General features: G+C 44.8%; 1 protein-coding gene and 1 non-coding gene across 4 annotated transcripts in view; one reads left to right on the forward strand and one right to left on the reverse strand.

Moving 5' to 3' along the window:
* The first annotated feature begins 391 nt into the window (after positions 1-391).
* The window catches only part of Znhit6 (zinc finger, HIT-type containing 6), a 32,005-nt gene continuing 17,223 nt past the window's right edge, over positions 392-15,173 (forward strand). The window contains exons 1-6 of one of the 3 annotated variants that reach the window (XM_087617216.1): positions 392-597; positions 1,030-1,175; positions 2,134-2,199; positions 2,286-2,392; positions 2,481-2,566; positions 6,882-6,985. In XM_087617216.1, coding sequence (XP_087473342.1) covers positions 547-597; positions 1,030-1,175; positions 2,134-2,199; positions 2,286-2,392; positions 2,481-2,566; positions 6,882-6,985 — 560 coding nt within the window. In that variant the 5' untranslated portion in view covers positions 392-546. 3 annotated transcript variants of the gene reach the window in all.
* LOC120101145 (U6 spliceosomal RNA) lies at positions 14,492-14,598 on the reverse strand. Its single transcript, XR_015678498.1, has one exon. It is a non-coding gene; the product is annotated as a U6 spliceosomal RNA (small nuclear RNA).

A 15,173-nucleotide genomic window follows, 5' to 3' on the forward strand; every position in this document is an offset into this window, starting at 1 on the left:
TATCCGTGGCAAACTTACAGTTATGAAGTAGCCACAAAAATAATTTTATGGTTAGAGATCACCACAACATGAGAAACATGATTAGGACTAAGGAACCACTGCTTTTAGGCAGTCTGAATTTAGAAGGAACATGGGGGCCCGTCCTCTATTGTCATACATTATTAGATTTAATCTTTAATACTGATTGAAGTGGATCACTTATTTCTAGACTACAATTACTGTTCCCAGGACACCAGTTCTAGAGCCTGAGAAAGGGTGCAAAACCCTGTCGCTGGGTGGGAGCCCCGGTGGGCGTGGCCTCTCCTGGCTCTAAGGGGTGGAACCGTAAAGCCGCCGAGCCGTAAAGAACGCTATACCGGTCGTGAAGAGTCGTGGCCGGCACAGCTGCTTTACGGCTACCTCGGCTTCCAGCGAGCGTGCAGGGCTTGCGGCTTCTGGTTTGCTGCACGTGTGGCGCTGTCGGTGATTTGTTTGGTAATCTCTTGTTGGCGTGGTAGCGCCTCAGCGAAGAACGGAGTGGCAGCTTCGGCCTAGGCTCGTGAGCTGATGGAGTTTGCAGCTGAGAAAGAAGGGACTCCGGGAGGAGGTCCCCAGAGGGTAGCTGAGGGGGCGCGGCCGAGGCCTGCGGCTGGTGGGGAGGGAGCCGGGGACTTAGGTGGGAGCCCCGAAGCTGACGATGGAGAGGAGAGGAACGGACTGACAGGAATTAAGACCACAGAGGATGCGGAGGAGATAAAGATGGACTTAGCTGTGGTGAAGCAGGAAGTAGTGGACTGGTCGGATTTAGACGGTGATATTTCGGATAGCCACTGGGTAAAGCAGGAGGTGGAGGGCGGGCCTGAGGTGAAGGCTGAGAAAGACGTGTTGGAGGTGAAGCAGGAGGCGGATAGTAGCCTGGTGGTGAAAGAAGAGGAGGTGGATGAGCCAGAAGTAAAGGAAGAGAAAGTGAAGGTGAAGGAGGAGGTAACGGACTGGGAAGAAGCGAAGGAGGAGGACTTGAACGTAAAACAGGAGTTGTTTGTTGGTCAGAACGTAAAGGAGGAGCAGGTGATGGATAGAGTGCCCGTAAAAGAAGAGGATTGCTTCAAGAGAGAAGTGACGGAAGACACGAAGGTGAAGGAAGAGCCGCAGATGAATCCCCGAGTGGGCTGCAAGAGGAAATTGGCCATGTCGAGGTAGGGCAGGGAGAAAACCCAGATGGGAAATAGAATACTGGGTGGACAAGTTCCTAACAGCAGAAAGTGAGGTAAGTTAAAGCACCCGGGACGTGGGTCCCTGAAGTGAATGACGGTGTTCAGGTTAGGTTTGGAAAGCATACTGTTAGATAGCAAGTTCTTGGACACTGTCAAGTGACAGTGTCCAGAAGGGTATGGTCAAGTTAGGGAGTGGAGATTCTGGGGATCGGGAGACCTTTGTGGGACCAGATCTTGCTATATAAGAAGCTCTCGCTCAGTCTGCCTTTTAGAGAAAATAGGAATTAGGGGGCATCTAATACAAACCAAAAACCAGCAAGTAGGTAGACTAATAGACAACCTTGAACTGACTCTTGAATTTATTCCTGTCTCCTGTGAATGGTCATTCCGTGGATGCAGTCTCTTTAATGTGCTCTTGTGACAGCACAGAAGGTCAGGTTGTGATCCGATTGAGTCTCAGACACCCTGAGCTGATAGAACCGACTTGTACCAGGTGTCCTTTGGGTGTCCTTTCTAAATTAGCCGTGGAACTGGGGGGGAAGCATACATTGCTGCCGCTCTTTAAATTTGGCTGGGTCTCATCCTATCTTGTTTCTCTGGCGTATATGCTTTGAAAATATCCGTATGTAGTTCATGGATTGTACTTCTAGACACACACAAAATCTCCACGAATTACAATTTCAAAAATCACCAATCCGTGCGATTCTCTAAGTACTGTAGGGGGAAAAAAATGGGTCTTTCGTACAGTTTTCTTGAGTCGCACGTCATCATAAATGAAACATTTTGATAATTTCCATTGACAGCCATCGTATACCTCATCACAGTTGCTTTGACTGCCCACCTATATAAACTGTGAAATGCCCTCAAGTCGGCATCCTAAGACCGGAAGGGCATCAGTAGAGTTAATTTGGGGTACTAAGTTGCAGGTGCACTTTTACAGGTGTGAGACTTGTGGCACGGAAGAAGCAAAGTACAGATGTCCACGCTGCATGCGGTACTCCTGCAGGTACATACGTAGCTTCCTACCTCACTCCCTACCTGTGTGCGCCTCTTAGCTTCAGACACAGAACCGCCTCCTGTTTGTCTCTTCAGTTTGCCCTGTGTGAAGAGACACAAAGCAGAGCTGATGTGCAGCGGCGTGCGGGATAAGACTGCCTATGTCTCTCTGCAGCGCTTTACTGAGATGAACCTCCTGAGTGGTAAGTCGCCGTGTGCGCCACACGGGAATGGTTTCTGCCCACTGACCCCACCGGTCACCTGTTAACTCTTCTGTTCTGTGATTACAAGACTATCGGTTTTTGGAAGACGTGGCGAGGACAGCAGACCGGGTGTCAAGAGATATTTTCTTGACAAGACCAAAGCGCAAGAAATATGTAAGTATTTTCTTCCGATCTTCCCAAGTTCAAATCTCTGCTGCTCAGTTAATTCATTTCCCGGCTGTGTCAAATGGCCATGGCGATGCAGGGCTATTGTGGTTATCTGAGACAGAGCCAAGTACTTAGCCTGAGGCATTTGTACTGTAGAGTGGAGGTCTAGAACAGCAGGTAGAATTCCTTCTATAGATTTAAGTGCATGTAGGAAGTTAAGGTGGTTCAAGAGAGTAAAGGGAACAGGGTGCTTGAGGGGTGTAGACCACTCAGAGCATAATTGTCAGCACAGTGGGAGAGATGAGCTTCCCTGAGCGGGGTGGTTCATTAGGCAGTGGACCTAATGGTGTGAACTGGATGGTTGGAGGCGTTGGGAGGGAAGCACGGGTGGAAACAGCAGAATCCACACAGATCTGGAATGCATAGCAAGACTGACTCAGAAATGCACAGACACAGGCTGGGAGCAGGATGCCTACCCGTGGGGCATTAGGAGGGGCAGGATACCGGAAGCATGGTGAGTGAGGAGGGATGCTGAACAGGGGTGAGGGGCGCCGATAAGAGTTTCCAAGCATTCTAAGCAGAAAAGAGACTAAGGGAAGCAGGGCGCAGTGGTGCCTTTAATCCAGCACTCAGGAGATGGAGGCAGGTGACTCTCTGAGTTCCAACCCAGGCAGGGCTACATTCAACCATTTCTCGAAAAGGTAAAAATGTCTTGAGCCTGGAGAGGTGGCTCAGCAGTTAAGAGCACTTGGTCTTGCAAGGAAACATGGGTTACACAGAGATGTACAAATCCGAGACTAATTCTAAATGCTCCGAAGCCCTCTTCTGGCCTCCAGTAGTACCAGGCACACACACGATGCACACATACAATAAAAGTAAATTTTAATAAAAGGTTGGCTTTCACTTGGTGTCGGGGAGCAACAGTGGAAGACGAAAACATGAAGAACAGTTGCAGGGGTGGGTGCCATGGCAGTGATGCTGGCGGCTTGGGTGGGGGGTGCCATGACATTGATGTTCGTGGCTTGGGTATGCTGTTAGAAATTATTGGAAAGTGGTTTGGTTTCAGTTTTGACAAAATAATTAAACACAAGAAAATTTAAAGCTTAAACATGTAATAATTGGTAAGTGAAAAATTGATTAATACCATGATTGAATCAGAGACCATTTCAGTAGAAGGTTAGGATTTTCTACACAAGTGTATTATGGGTACAGAGACGATATTACATACAGCAGAAATTTACCAGGGAACAGTTCTTACTATTGCTCAGATTAAATTAAACATCACTAAATACTGTTATTCTGTAAAATACAGTGTACATTAAAAATCATACAGTGGGAGTATAGTGTAATGATAGAACCTGCTCTGGGAGGTGAGGGGAGCACTCCTGGCTTCCTAGGAAATCTTGCTACCCTCTGGTGTGGGACAGTGACCTGGTGACCTTTCCAAAGGGTTGTCTTACAACCATATCTTTGCTCTTCCTGATGTTTATAGACTTTGAATTTTTCAATAATTAACGAAAAACAAAACTGCAGTTTTTGAAACAATATTATTGGGGTCTTTTGGGTTTGAATTCTGGTTTGTCTATGCTTTTCTAGGATATACACCTAAACGTGAAATTGTGTTGTTGTCATGTGTCATGTCCTTAGTGTGACTAGACGTTAGTAGAACTTATTACCCGTTTTCATTCTGGCCAGTTACATCTAAATGTGGTCCAGCTAACTTTGTTTATGTCTGATTGCTATAGGATTGTGTTGGGCTTTAATTTACACTTCTGAGATGACTGATCTCCCTAGTGGCCATTTGATTTCTCTTTGTGGGTATGTGCTTAAGTATTTTGTTCTTTTTGTTGGCCAGGCTTGTTATCTCTGACTCTGAGCAGCACAGGCCAAGGCACATGTTTGTGGAGGTCAGAGGACAGCCTCTGGTGCTTCCTTTTACCTTGTTAGAGACGGGATCTCTTCTCCTGCCTCTAGTCCCATCCCTCCATAGGAGACTGGGATAGCAAAGCTTTGCTAACACACTAAGCTTTTTGTGTGTTCTGTGATTTCAAACTCAGCTCTTCATACTTGTACAACAAACTTTTTACTGGCTGAGGCATCATCAGCCCTGGAGAGCTGTCTTTGTCTTTAACAGTTTTTAAGAATTTTTTGTAGTTTTTAGATACTGGTCAGTGTGTGATAGTGTCATAAGATTATTTCATATAGTTATCTTTTCATTGTTTGGATGAACAAACTTTTACCTTTGCTTGCCTCCTTTATAGTTGGTAGTTTGTGCGTTCACGGTCAGCAGCACTGCTGTTTGGACCTAGCGTTTTCTATCCTGAAGTTAAAGAGAGGACTGCTTTCTGAAAGGTTTATGGTGTTACATTTCACATTTTTGTCTTTTCCTGGAATTGGAAGTGAAACTGCCATTTAATTTTCCATGTAGATAACTCCTCTTCATAGCACCATTTCCTGGAAAGGTCATCTTTTGCCTCTTTATAAGCCAGGCAGCCATAGGACAAACGCTTTGGTCAGGTTGTAGCCTGTCTACGCCATCTTATTAGTCTGTTTATCAACCTCGTATCTCTGCTGCACTCTGATTTATTGCAGTGTGCCTCATACAACATGTGACCTGTCTACTCAGAAGACAGAGTCATTGTACGCACTGGGCCTGTCACAGATTCAGCTAGCCATAGATCAGAGGCGTTTGGGGTGAAAATTCAGTCCGTACTGAGCAACCCTTTTTCTTACCATTATTCCCTGCGTCACCTCTTGACTCCTGTCTACATAATGTTGGGCATAAAGATTATTTCACATAGACAGAGTGTACGAATGTTAGATGCAAGTATTACCCCATTTATGTGAGGGACTTGAGTATCTGCAAAGCCTGGTGTCCATCAGTGGTTCTCAGAGGAAAGAGCGTGCTCTCTTAAAGTCAGCCTTGTTGAGTGTGCTACTCAAACCATTTCCACTTTCCTTGCTTACAGTATTCCTAGTGAGTAAAAGCAAAACTACTTTTTGACACCTGTGGCTTAGTTAATTTTTTGCTTCATTACTTTAAAGCTAAATTACTAAATGCATCAGGAATTAGTTCTTTGACTTTATGAGGTTACCTTTTCTTCTAAGTCAGTGGTTCTTGACCTGAGGGCCACTACCCCTTTAAGACCATTGGAAAAACCAGATATTTACAGTAAGATTTTTAACAGTAGCAAAATTACAGCTATGAAGTAGCAATGACAGTAATCTTATGGTAGGGTATCACCATAGCATGAGGAACTGTATTAAAGGCCAGACTTAGGAAGGTTCAGAACTGTTGTCCATGCCCTGCACAGCTTTCCACCCAACCCTACCTGCCCTGGGGGGTTGGGGGCAAGTTGGGGCAGAGTCAATGACACAGACTCTGGGAGCAGGTAATAAATGCTGCAGCTGGCTCCTTTGAGCACTGCGCAGGCTCCTTTAATACCCTCCACCCATGCCCCATTGGTCCCAAGAAAGCATCTCTTCTAAACAGCACTTCTTGATTGGCTGACATTATTTGCACTAGAAATCCCTGCTCTTTCAGGCAGTCCTCAATTAGGTCCTCCTACAGGAGATGCTTTTGCAGCTGCACAGCCCCCAGCGTTTACATAGAGGCAGCCCCTGTCCTGCCATTCCTGCTACAGGGAACCCCCACTCAAAGCTTTTGTCTGCTTTGCCCAATATTAATTAAATGGTGCCGGTGCTTTGCATGGTGTTTGTGTGGTATGTTTTCTATTTCTACTTCTCCTACCTTATGTTTTGATAGATCTGTGTGTCACAGTTGTGTTCTCTCTTGAGCAAGTATGATAATTTGGGAGGTTTTGCCAGCTCATAACACTTTTAAGGCAATTTTAAAATATGTTTATCTTTATATATGTATTTCTCCCATTGCCTGGCTATGTTTTCAGTGGAAAAATTCATCTTTATTACTCTGTCATTAATAAAACCAAAGTCTGATGAGTTAAAAAATTATATGCCATTACATTTGTAATTTTTTTGACTTAGCTTGTGACTGCTAACCCTTTTCCATGGACTTATGACTTGGCTCTCCAACTTGGCATTACAACCTTAGATTCCTGTCTATTTAATCAGAAAACTCAATTTTTTTCCCCTTCCTCTGGGTGATCTTTTTCCTTCTTTAGTTCAGTAGAAGGCTTAGTTGGGTCACTGTGAGACTGTCCTCCTTGAGCTTAACAACTAACTCAGATGGAGTAACATATGTTAGAAACAGATGTCTTTATCCCATTTTGTCCCCTGTGTATATTATCTGAATGTGCATTGTAAGGCATCTGAAATAACTTATATTTGGTTTTGTTGTTAGCTGCTCTTTTTGAAGAATCGTGCCCGGAAGCAAGGTGTTTACTTGAGGCTGCTACCCAGTGGGTTCAGCAAGAGGAGAGAGAACTCGACGGTTTTTGACCATAGGTAGGTCCTTCACCTTCACTGTATTTAAGTTTTTGACCATAGGTAGGTCCCTCACCTTCACTGTATTTAAGTTTTTGACCATAGGTAGGTCTCTCACCTTCACTGTATTTAAGTTTTTGACCATAGGTAGGTCCTTCACCTTCACTGTATTTAAGTTTTTGACCATAGGTAGGTCCTTCACCTTCACTGTATTTAAGTTTTTGACCATAGGTAGGTCTCTCACCTTCACTGTATTTAAGTTTTTGACCATAGGTAGGTCTCTCACCTTCACTGTATTTAAGTTTTTGACCATAGGTAGGTCTCTCACCTTCACTGTATTTAAGTTTTTGACCATAGGTAGGTCTCTCACCTTCACTGTATTTAAGTTTTTGACCATAGGTAGGTCTCTCACCTTTACTGTATTTAAGTTTTTGACCATAGGTAGGTCTCTCACCTTCACTGCATTCATAGCTGTGTGCTTTGATGAGGAACAACCTGTAAGGTTTATTTGCTTTACAACATTGTAAACAAAAGACTGACCTGTGAACTGTCCCTGGATGAGAAGAGAAACAGACAGTTGCATGTCCTGAATTGCATGTCCTGTGACTGGTGTGGATATCCAAGGACATATATGCTGTACCTGGAGAAGTGTCTCAAATGTTAGTGTATGTGACCAACCAGTGAATACACTTGTGGTTTAATCAGTGAGTTGGAGTTTGAGAGCATGTGCTTCTGATGGTGCCTCAACAGTATTTGTGGCTGGGCTGGGATTTGATAGTGTGGATTTCTAGTGCTGCCCAGTAGTGCTAATGGTTGAGAATCTTCCTTTGAGTAATAGCGTTGTGAAGTTTCTCTGAGACCTAGAGAATCATGGGCGTTCCTTGATGAAATCCTCCTCAGCATTGTGTACCTTGATAGAAAGTTAGAACCCTGAGAGACTTACTGCCTCTGGGTTCATAGGCGGGTCTCACTGTGCTACCCAGACTGATCTCAGAGTTCTGGCTCCAGCACATCCCACCCCAGACCTCTGAGGCCTGATTGCTGCTGTAGCGTCTGACTTCTTATGAACTCTGGTCAGTTAGTTGTTTTAGAGGACCTTGTTCTCCATCCTTTCTCTTCTTTCTCCCCTTCTCCTGCCTCCTCTTCTGCTTCTCCTGAGCCCTGACGAGGGATTTGATGAAGACACCTTGCTTAGAGCTGTGCGTTCCAAGTGCCTTCCTCCTCACCCCCCCCCCCCCCCGTCTCCGCAGAGTGTCTGATGTGCACTCCCCCTCTCCCCCTCCCCCCCCCCCCCCCCCTCCTTCCCTCTCTGTAGTGTCTGGCTGTGGGTCTCTGTATTTGATCCCATCTGCTGCAGACAGAAGCCTCTCTGATGGTGACTGATGAAGGCACCAGTCATCCATTAGGACTCCTCAGCCAGTGTGTGATCAGCTCTACTCTCAACCTGTACTCTTGTGTGACCTAACCACCTGTTCCCCAAAAAGGGCCAAGCTTCCTCTACCCCCAGTTCTAGACACCCCTAACCTGTGCTTATTATTGTTCTTCCACCTTCTGCTTAGAGCTCTGAGTCCTCAACTTCCTTATCCATCCTCCGGACTTAGGGTTTGGTTTGGTTTTCTGCATCTGTCATCGTAATAGAATTAAGATCATAGAGACATGCCCATTGTTAAAAAATGAATTAGTATCTAAGTGTTCCAGTCCTGCTTTAGAAGTTAGCCACTAGGTGTCCCTCTTGTAAAGACGTAACATTTTACAGAGTTACAAATATCTCACTATCATGTTCCATGCCCATCCGCTGCTTGTTAACATGATTGCATTTGTTTCCTTGAATAGTTGTGGCAATGCCTTCCTTTAAACACAGGATTGTTTTTAACATGGCATCTATACGTGCAAGTTTATACTTGTCTATAACTTTGCTTCTGAAAGGAGCAAGGATGAGTGAAATAGTGGAGTGAAATGGGGAGTCTAAGTTGTGGAGAACAAGTGGGCTTTACAGAGAGGCTCAGAGGGCAATGTAATAGGTGTGTGGTGCAGACTTACAGCTACATTGAAATGTTGAACTCTGCCATTCCTTCTGTGTGGCTTTTAGACATTATGGAGGAATTTCAGAGTGGCTGCAGGGTCTTCCAAAAGCACTGTGAAGAAGTAGAAGCCTGGTTGTCCACCTCTCCTGACTGTGGCCATGCCAGCAGGAGCAGGGGAGCTCTGTGACACTGCTTCCTAGATATACCTTCCCATAGTGCTGCTAAATGATTTTCTACAGAAAACCTAACACTCTGGTCACCTTCAGTCGTCATGCTTTGACCATGACGGCCACCTTCTCAGAATAGTACAGCTTCTTGCCCACTGTAATCAGTTCCCCAGATGGCTCTGTTGGCCGTTGGCGGTATTGCCAGCAGTCTAAATCTGTGTCTGCAACTGCAATGCTTTTATCCTTCCATGGCCAGACATTAGCGTCTGCTTTCATTCACTGCAACCTGAATTGCTACCTTTTAAGTAGAGCAGAGACCGTTTCAGGTATTTCTCGTAAGTAATGGGAGACGCCTGTGTGTTTGCTAGCATAGGTCACAGTCTCTGCTTGTTTCGTGCTCACCATGGTAAAGCCTGGTGTTACGTGAGGGGAGTTTTCTTGGCAAGTTACTTCTCTGTGCCTATTGCCTTGGGTGTAAAAGAGGACCCATCCAGTGATGGGACTGTCAGGTTTGAGTGGTATTCAGTTTAGAGTGCCTTTCAGAACTAACTGTGGACCAGTTCTGAACCTCAGAATTAGGCTTGATGAGCAGACCTGTTAATTCATTGACCTTAGGGTATCCTTAATTTTAAAAAGCATCAGATGAGTTTGAAATCTGCCTCTGGTTGAAAACTACTGGCCTCTGTCCCAGTTAGCACCTGCCCACTATTTGGCAGGCTCTGCACAGTAGGGTAGTACTGACTGGAGTGCTTACATGCAGGCTGCAGTAGATGCACAAGTGTCACTGCCAGAAAACAAAACCAGTAAGAGCAGTGTGTATTGTGACCACATCCCTGACAAGAGGCAAATGAAAGGAGGAAGGACTTAACCTTGGATCATGGTTTAAGAGGAGGGTAAGTTGTTAGGGTGAGGAAAATATGGCGGGGTTCATGCCAGAGCTTTTGCCTAGGATTTCTTACATCTCATCCAGGTAGATCAGGTGCAGAAAAACTGGGGTTAGCCTAGAAGTGGATCTAGACTGTAATGCTCGAGACCTATAACCCCAGCAACCAGTTCTTCCAGCTGTATCCCCCCTGTTAGGGTTCCATCTCCTCCCCAGACTGTACCACCAGCCAGAGTTAAGTGTGAGCATTTTATATCCAGGCCTCGTCAACAGGACAGGACACATTTAAAAGGAAGGAAAGCAGTTTTGTGATCTCCTGGTATGCCTGGGGAGTTTAAGACAGTGGAGGAAGTTTTGTGTGTCTAGAACTCGGGGCAGTGAGTCATGATGGGCTGTGGACACCAGGGAGTTTATTGAGGTAAACCCCTATGGACAGGCGATCTGTAGTCTGTCCCCTCCTGACTTCCTGCTGAATTGAAGTAGACCCAGGGTGATGATCCTGCTGACTCCTACAATGTCTTCTTCTTCTGTGCAAGTGTACACGGAACTCATCTCTCCATTACTTCGCTTTTGCTAAGTCCCTCCACAGTGAACATGAAGCAGATGTCAGCGTTGAACACCTCCTTTTGGGATGTGTGTATCTGCTCTTCCTCCTCCTTCACAGTGTTGTTGCGAGGGACTTCTAGGTATTTTGAAAGGCACATTTTGTGTGTGTGATAACTTTGATAACTTTCTAGAAAAACTTGTATTCCTGAACCTTACCTAGTAAATGGCTCTGTGTTCCCCAGTCTAAGAATTAGCCAGCTATTCCAAATGCCACTTCCTTCTAATGCATAGCCATGACACGCATGTTCTAATATGTCATCTACTCACTCCAGCACCACCTACCTAGCCTGTTTCCTGTTACCACGTAGTACAGTACTACATGGGCAAAATTACAACTGGTCCTTTTGAAAGAATGTTCATAATGATGTGAGATGTAAAACTGGTTTGCACTCTCCGACGTAGTTACTTTAACCCAAACCAAGTCACTGAGCAGATCTTTGTATTCGGCTTCCAGAAATACTTAATCATGGTACTAATCCTAATAAATTATTTTTATGAGGAAGTGTTGCATTTATTTCTGAGAGACTTTAGGTTTTCGTCATGAAAAATACTTTAAAGGTCAGGAGGCTATGAGTGAAGGATTATGTAGCTGTTTCATGCATTTGCCCTTCAAGGGCTTCCAAATTTGGTAGATTTTCTTTCAGTTTTCAATTAAAATAAGATTTTATGGCTGCAAGTGGAACAAAATGCTTATATTCCTAAAATTCCATCAGATATTACTTGATGTTTCTAAATGTCCTAACAGTTGGCAGGTTACATCTCTCTTCCTGTCTGTTGCTTATAAATGAAAGGTGAAATGTAGTGTCTTGGTTTTTGTCAACCTGACACAAACTTAGACATACCTGGGAAGAAAGAGCCTCAACTGGCAATGGAATTCATTGCCTCCACAAACTAGCTTGTGGGCATGTTTGCCATGTTTTCTTGATTGTTAGTTGATGTAAGAGGCTCAACCCTCTATGGGGCATATTATCCACAGGCATGCTGGCATGAGCTCTATCAGAAGAGCAGTGAGCAAGCCAGGGAGCAGGGCTCACCCATGGTCTGTGCTGCCAGGGAACAGGGCTCACCCATGGTCTGTGCTTGCGTTTCTGCCTTTAGGCTCTTGCCTTGAGTTTCTGTGTTGGCTTCCCTCCATGATGGACTATAACCTGTAAGAGAAATAAATGTTCTTCTCTCTTGTTGGTAGTCCTGGTATTTGTCCCAGCAAAAGAAAGCAAACTAGAGCATCTGAGAAGAGAACACTTTAGTCCCTTATCAGATAGGTTGCTTGATGATGCATGAAACAGAATACCCAGGTCAGACCAGCTTGACAGTTTGCAATGTGTTGGCATTCAGACTGCTCAGAGGTAGGATGGACTGAAGGCTGTTACAGTACAGTGATGTGTTCACAGCATCAAGGACCTGCTTTCTTTGATGATTTTTCATGGTGTCCTCCTTTGCTTTTCTTGTTTTGTTTCAGTGTGCAGGGGGTTCGAAGGCCTTGATTGTGTCTTCTGTGGTGTGAGCTTAATTGGCATGGTCATAAAACCCTGCTAGTAACAGCCTATATTAAAGCAGATAGCAGTAAGGAGTCCTGGGGTGACCTGAAGTCAGAAACTACCCAGTCCCCGAGATACTATATCCAGGAAAGTATTCTGACGGAGGGTGCGAGTCCATCGCCAGAGTGTGGTTATGGATTAGGAAAATGGAAGTGAGCAGGTTGAATGGTGGCCAAGAAAGCAATTATAATGCCCACTGTGTCTTTTGAAAATTGTTCATAAATGAAGGTAGATATTCAAAATAAAAAGTAATTGTGATATATTTGAATTAGCACTTTTGACATATAAGTGGTTTATTGTTGAATTTTTATTTCTGGAAGTATTTCTTTCTCTACTGTAGCAGATCCAGGGTTATGACACTCTGTATCCATACACCACCTTCCCATTTGGCAACTGAGCTATTTTATCATATTCCTCAGCAAAATGCCTTTGAGGCTATCAAAATAATTACATGTGTAATCCAATCCTATTGGGCCTGTGTGTTTATGAGTGTCTAGTTGCTTCCCTCCTCCTCCTCCTAGGTTGGCCCTGGATGATAGATTCATCAGGCTTGGCAGCCAGCACCTTTTCTCACTGAGCCATTTCATTGGCCCTGTTGGTCTTTTTTTTGGGGGGGGGGGGGTGAGACAGGGTTTCAGGCTATCCAGGAGCTCAATTTGTAGATCAGACTACAAACTCTGGTCTCAAACTCAGAGATCCACCCGGCTCTTCCTCTAAGTGCATGGGTGCTTGTGCCACCACGCCTAGGGTTGTTTGTGCTTTTAAGAAGTAACTCTATGTTTGAGACCCACATTGACACGATGTCAGCCTGAGGCTTAACTTGAGAGTGTTGGATAAAAATGTCACTAGGGTAGTTTGCAGATGCCCCAACAAAGCTCCTGTGGAAGCTACTTCCTATGCACCAGCGCTGAGGCCGGACTCCTGAGACACAACTGATAGATCTTCAGATTTAAATGGTAGTTTTTAAGAAATAAAACTATAAGTTGTCCTCTAACCAGCAGTTGTATGCCATAGACAACACTGCTGTACTCAATAGATAAATAAATGTAACCAAGAAAATGATAGTTAAGAGTCTGCTGCCTCCCACATTCCGGGATTCTAAGCATGTGCCTGGCTATTTTATCATATTCCTCAGCAAAATACCTTTGAGGCTATCAAAATAATTACATACATAATCCAATCCTATTGGGCCTGTGCGTTTATGAGTGTCCAGGTCAGGAGTCAGTGTTCCCCAGTCACTCTCTACGTTTGTTTCTGGGGCTTGGGGGATTTTTTGTTTGCTTTGGTTTTTGAGAAAGTATCTCTCATGTGCAGCTCACTGACTGAGCCCAGGCCATCCAGCCAGTGAGCCCCAGGGGTCTGAGCCCAGGCCATCCAGCCAGTGAGCCCCAGGGGTCTGAGCCCAGGCCATCCAGCAAGCACATCATCTGCCAGCTAACCCATCTACCCCAGCAGTCCCAAGTAATTATTTGTAAGGAGACATGTTCAGTTGAACTTCTAGTAAGGAAGTAGCTTAGTTTTTTAAAAATGTGAGGGTTACTTCCAATGTTTGTCTCACTATTATCTGGAACTTCTCATAAAAAATATCTTTTAGTAGTAGTGGAAAATAACAAATCATACATGAAAGATTTCTTCAACGCAGACCTATTCTTTTTTTTTTTTTTTTTTAACTTGAGTATTTCTTATATACATTTCGAGTGTTATTCCCTTTCCCGGTTTCCGGGCAAACATCCCCCTCCCCCTCCCCTTCTTTATGGGTGTTCCCCTCTCCGTCCTCCCCCCATTGCCGCCCTCCCCCCAACAATCTAGTTCACTGGGGGTTCAGTCTTAGCAGGACCCAGGGCTTCCCCTTCCACTGGTGCTCTTACTAGGATATTCATTGCTACCTATGGGGTCAGAGTCCAGGGTCAGTCCATGTATAGTCTTTAGGTAGTGGCTTAGTCCCTGGAAGCTCTGGTTGCTTGGCATTGTTGTACATATGGGGTCTCGAGCCCCTTCAAGCTCTTCCAGTTCTTTCTCTGATTCCTTCAACGGGGGCCTATTCTCAGTTCAGTGGTTTGCTGCTGGCATTCGCCTCTGTATTTGCTGTATTCTGGCTGTGTCTCTCAGGAGCGATCTACATCTGGCTCCTGTCGGCCTGCACTTCTTTGCTTCATCCATCTTGTCTATATGGGTGACTGTATATGTATGGGCCACATGTGGGGCAGGCTCTGAATGGGTGTTCCTTCTGTCTCTGTTTTAATCTTTGCCTCTCTATTCCCTGCCAAGGGTATTCTTGTTCCCCTTTTAAAGAAGGAGTGAAGCATTCAAAAAATATGGAACGCTTCACGAATTTGCGTGTCATCCTTGCGCAGGGGCCATGCTAATCTTCTCTGTATCGTTCCAATTATAGTATATGTGCTGCCGAAGCGAGCACACGCAGACCTATTCCTAAGTAAGAGCTAGGGCATTTCAGGTCGCACTCTGAGGCTGGGCAGTACATCACTCAGCAGTGCTCTTCCTGCCTCCCCGAGTAACTAGTTAACTCCACTGCGTGCTTCTGTTTCCTGAGGACCGAGACTGTTTGCGCTAGCCCTGTGCAGCACGCGGTACAGTGGACAGTTACACATACCTTATTACTAGTCCAGTCCTTCCCTCAGTATAAATTCCTAGGAATGAAAACGATGGACGAAAACCTATACTGTTTAAATGATAAAGTTGTATTTATAGCTTTTTATGAAATTGCAGTGCCAGAGGCTTTTATCTATGTGTATTTTGGCCAACAACGGACTCCGTTTTCCTGGTATTACTAATTTTCAGAGTGTATCTGCAAGTCTGATAACCACATTTCTTTTCTGAGTGCGTTTTTCATTGCATTTGAACAACCCTGTAGCATGAGCAGTAGTGCCATTTATCAGGAGCCGATGACTTTGAATTTGTATATTCCTTAGGATTCTGATAGATCTTCAGATTTAAATGGTAGTTTTTAAGAAATAAAGTCAAGGAGCTGGG

Source organism: Rattus norvegicus, chromosome 2, assembly GCF_021556685.1.
Source record: "Rattus norvegicus strain SHRSP/BbbUtx chromosome 2, alternate assembly SHRSP_T2T, whole genome shotgun sequence".
Taxonomy (NCBI): Eukaryota; Metazoa; Chordata; class Mammalia; order Rodentia; family Muridae; genus Rattus; species Rattus norvegicus.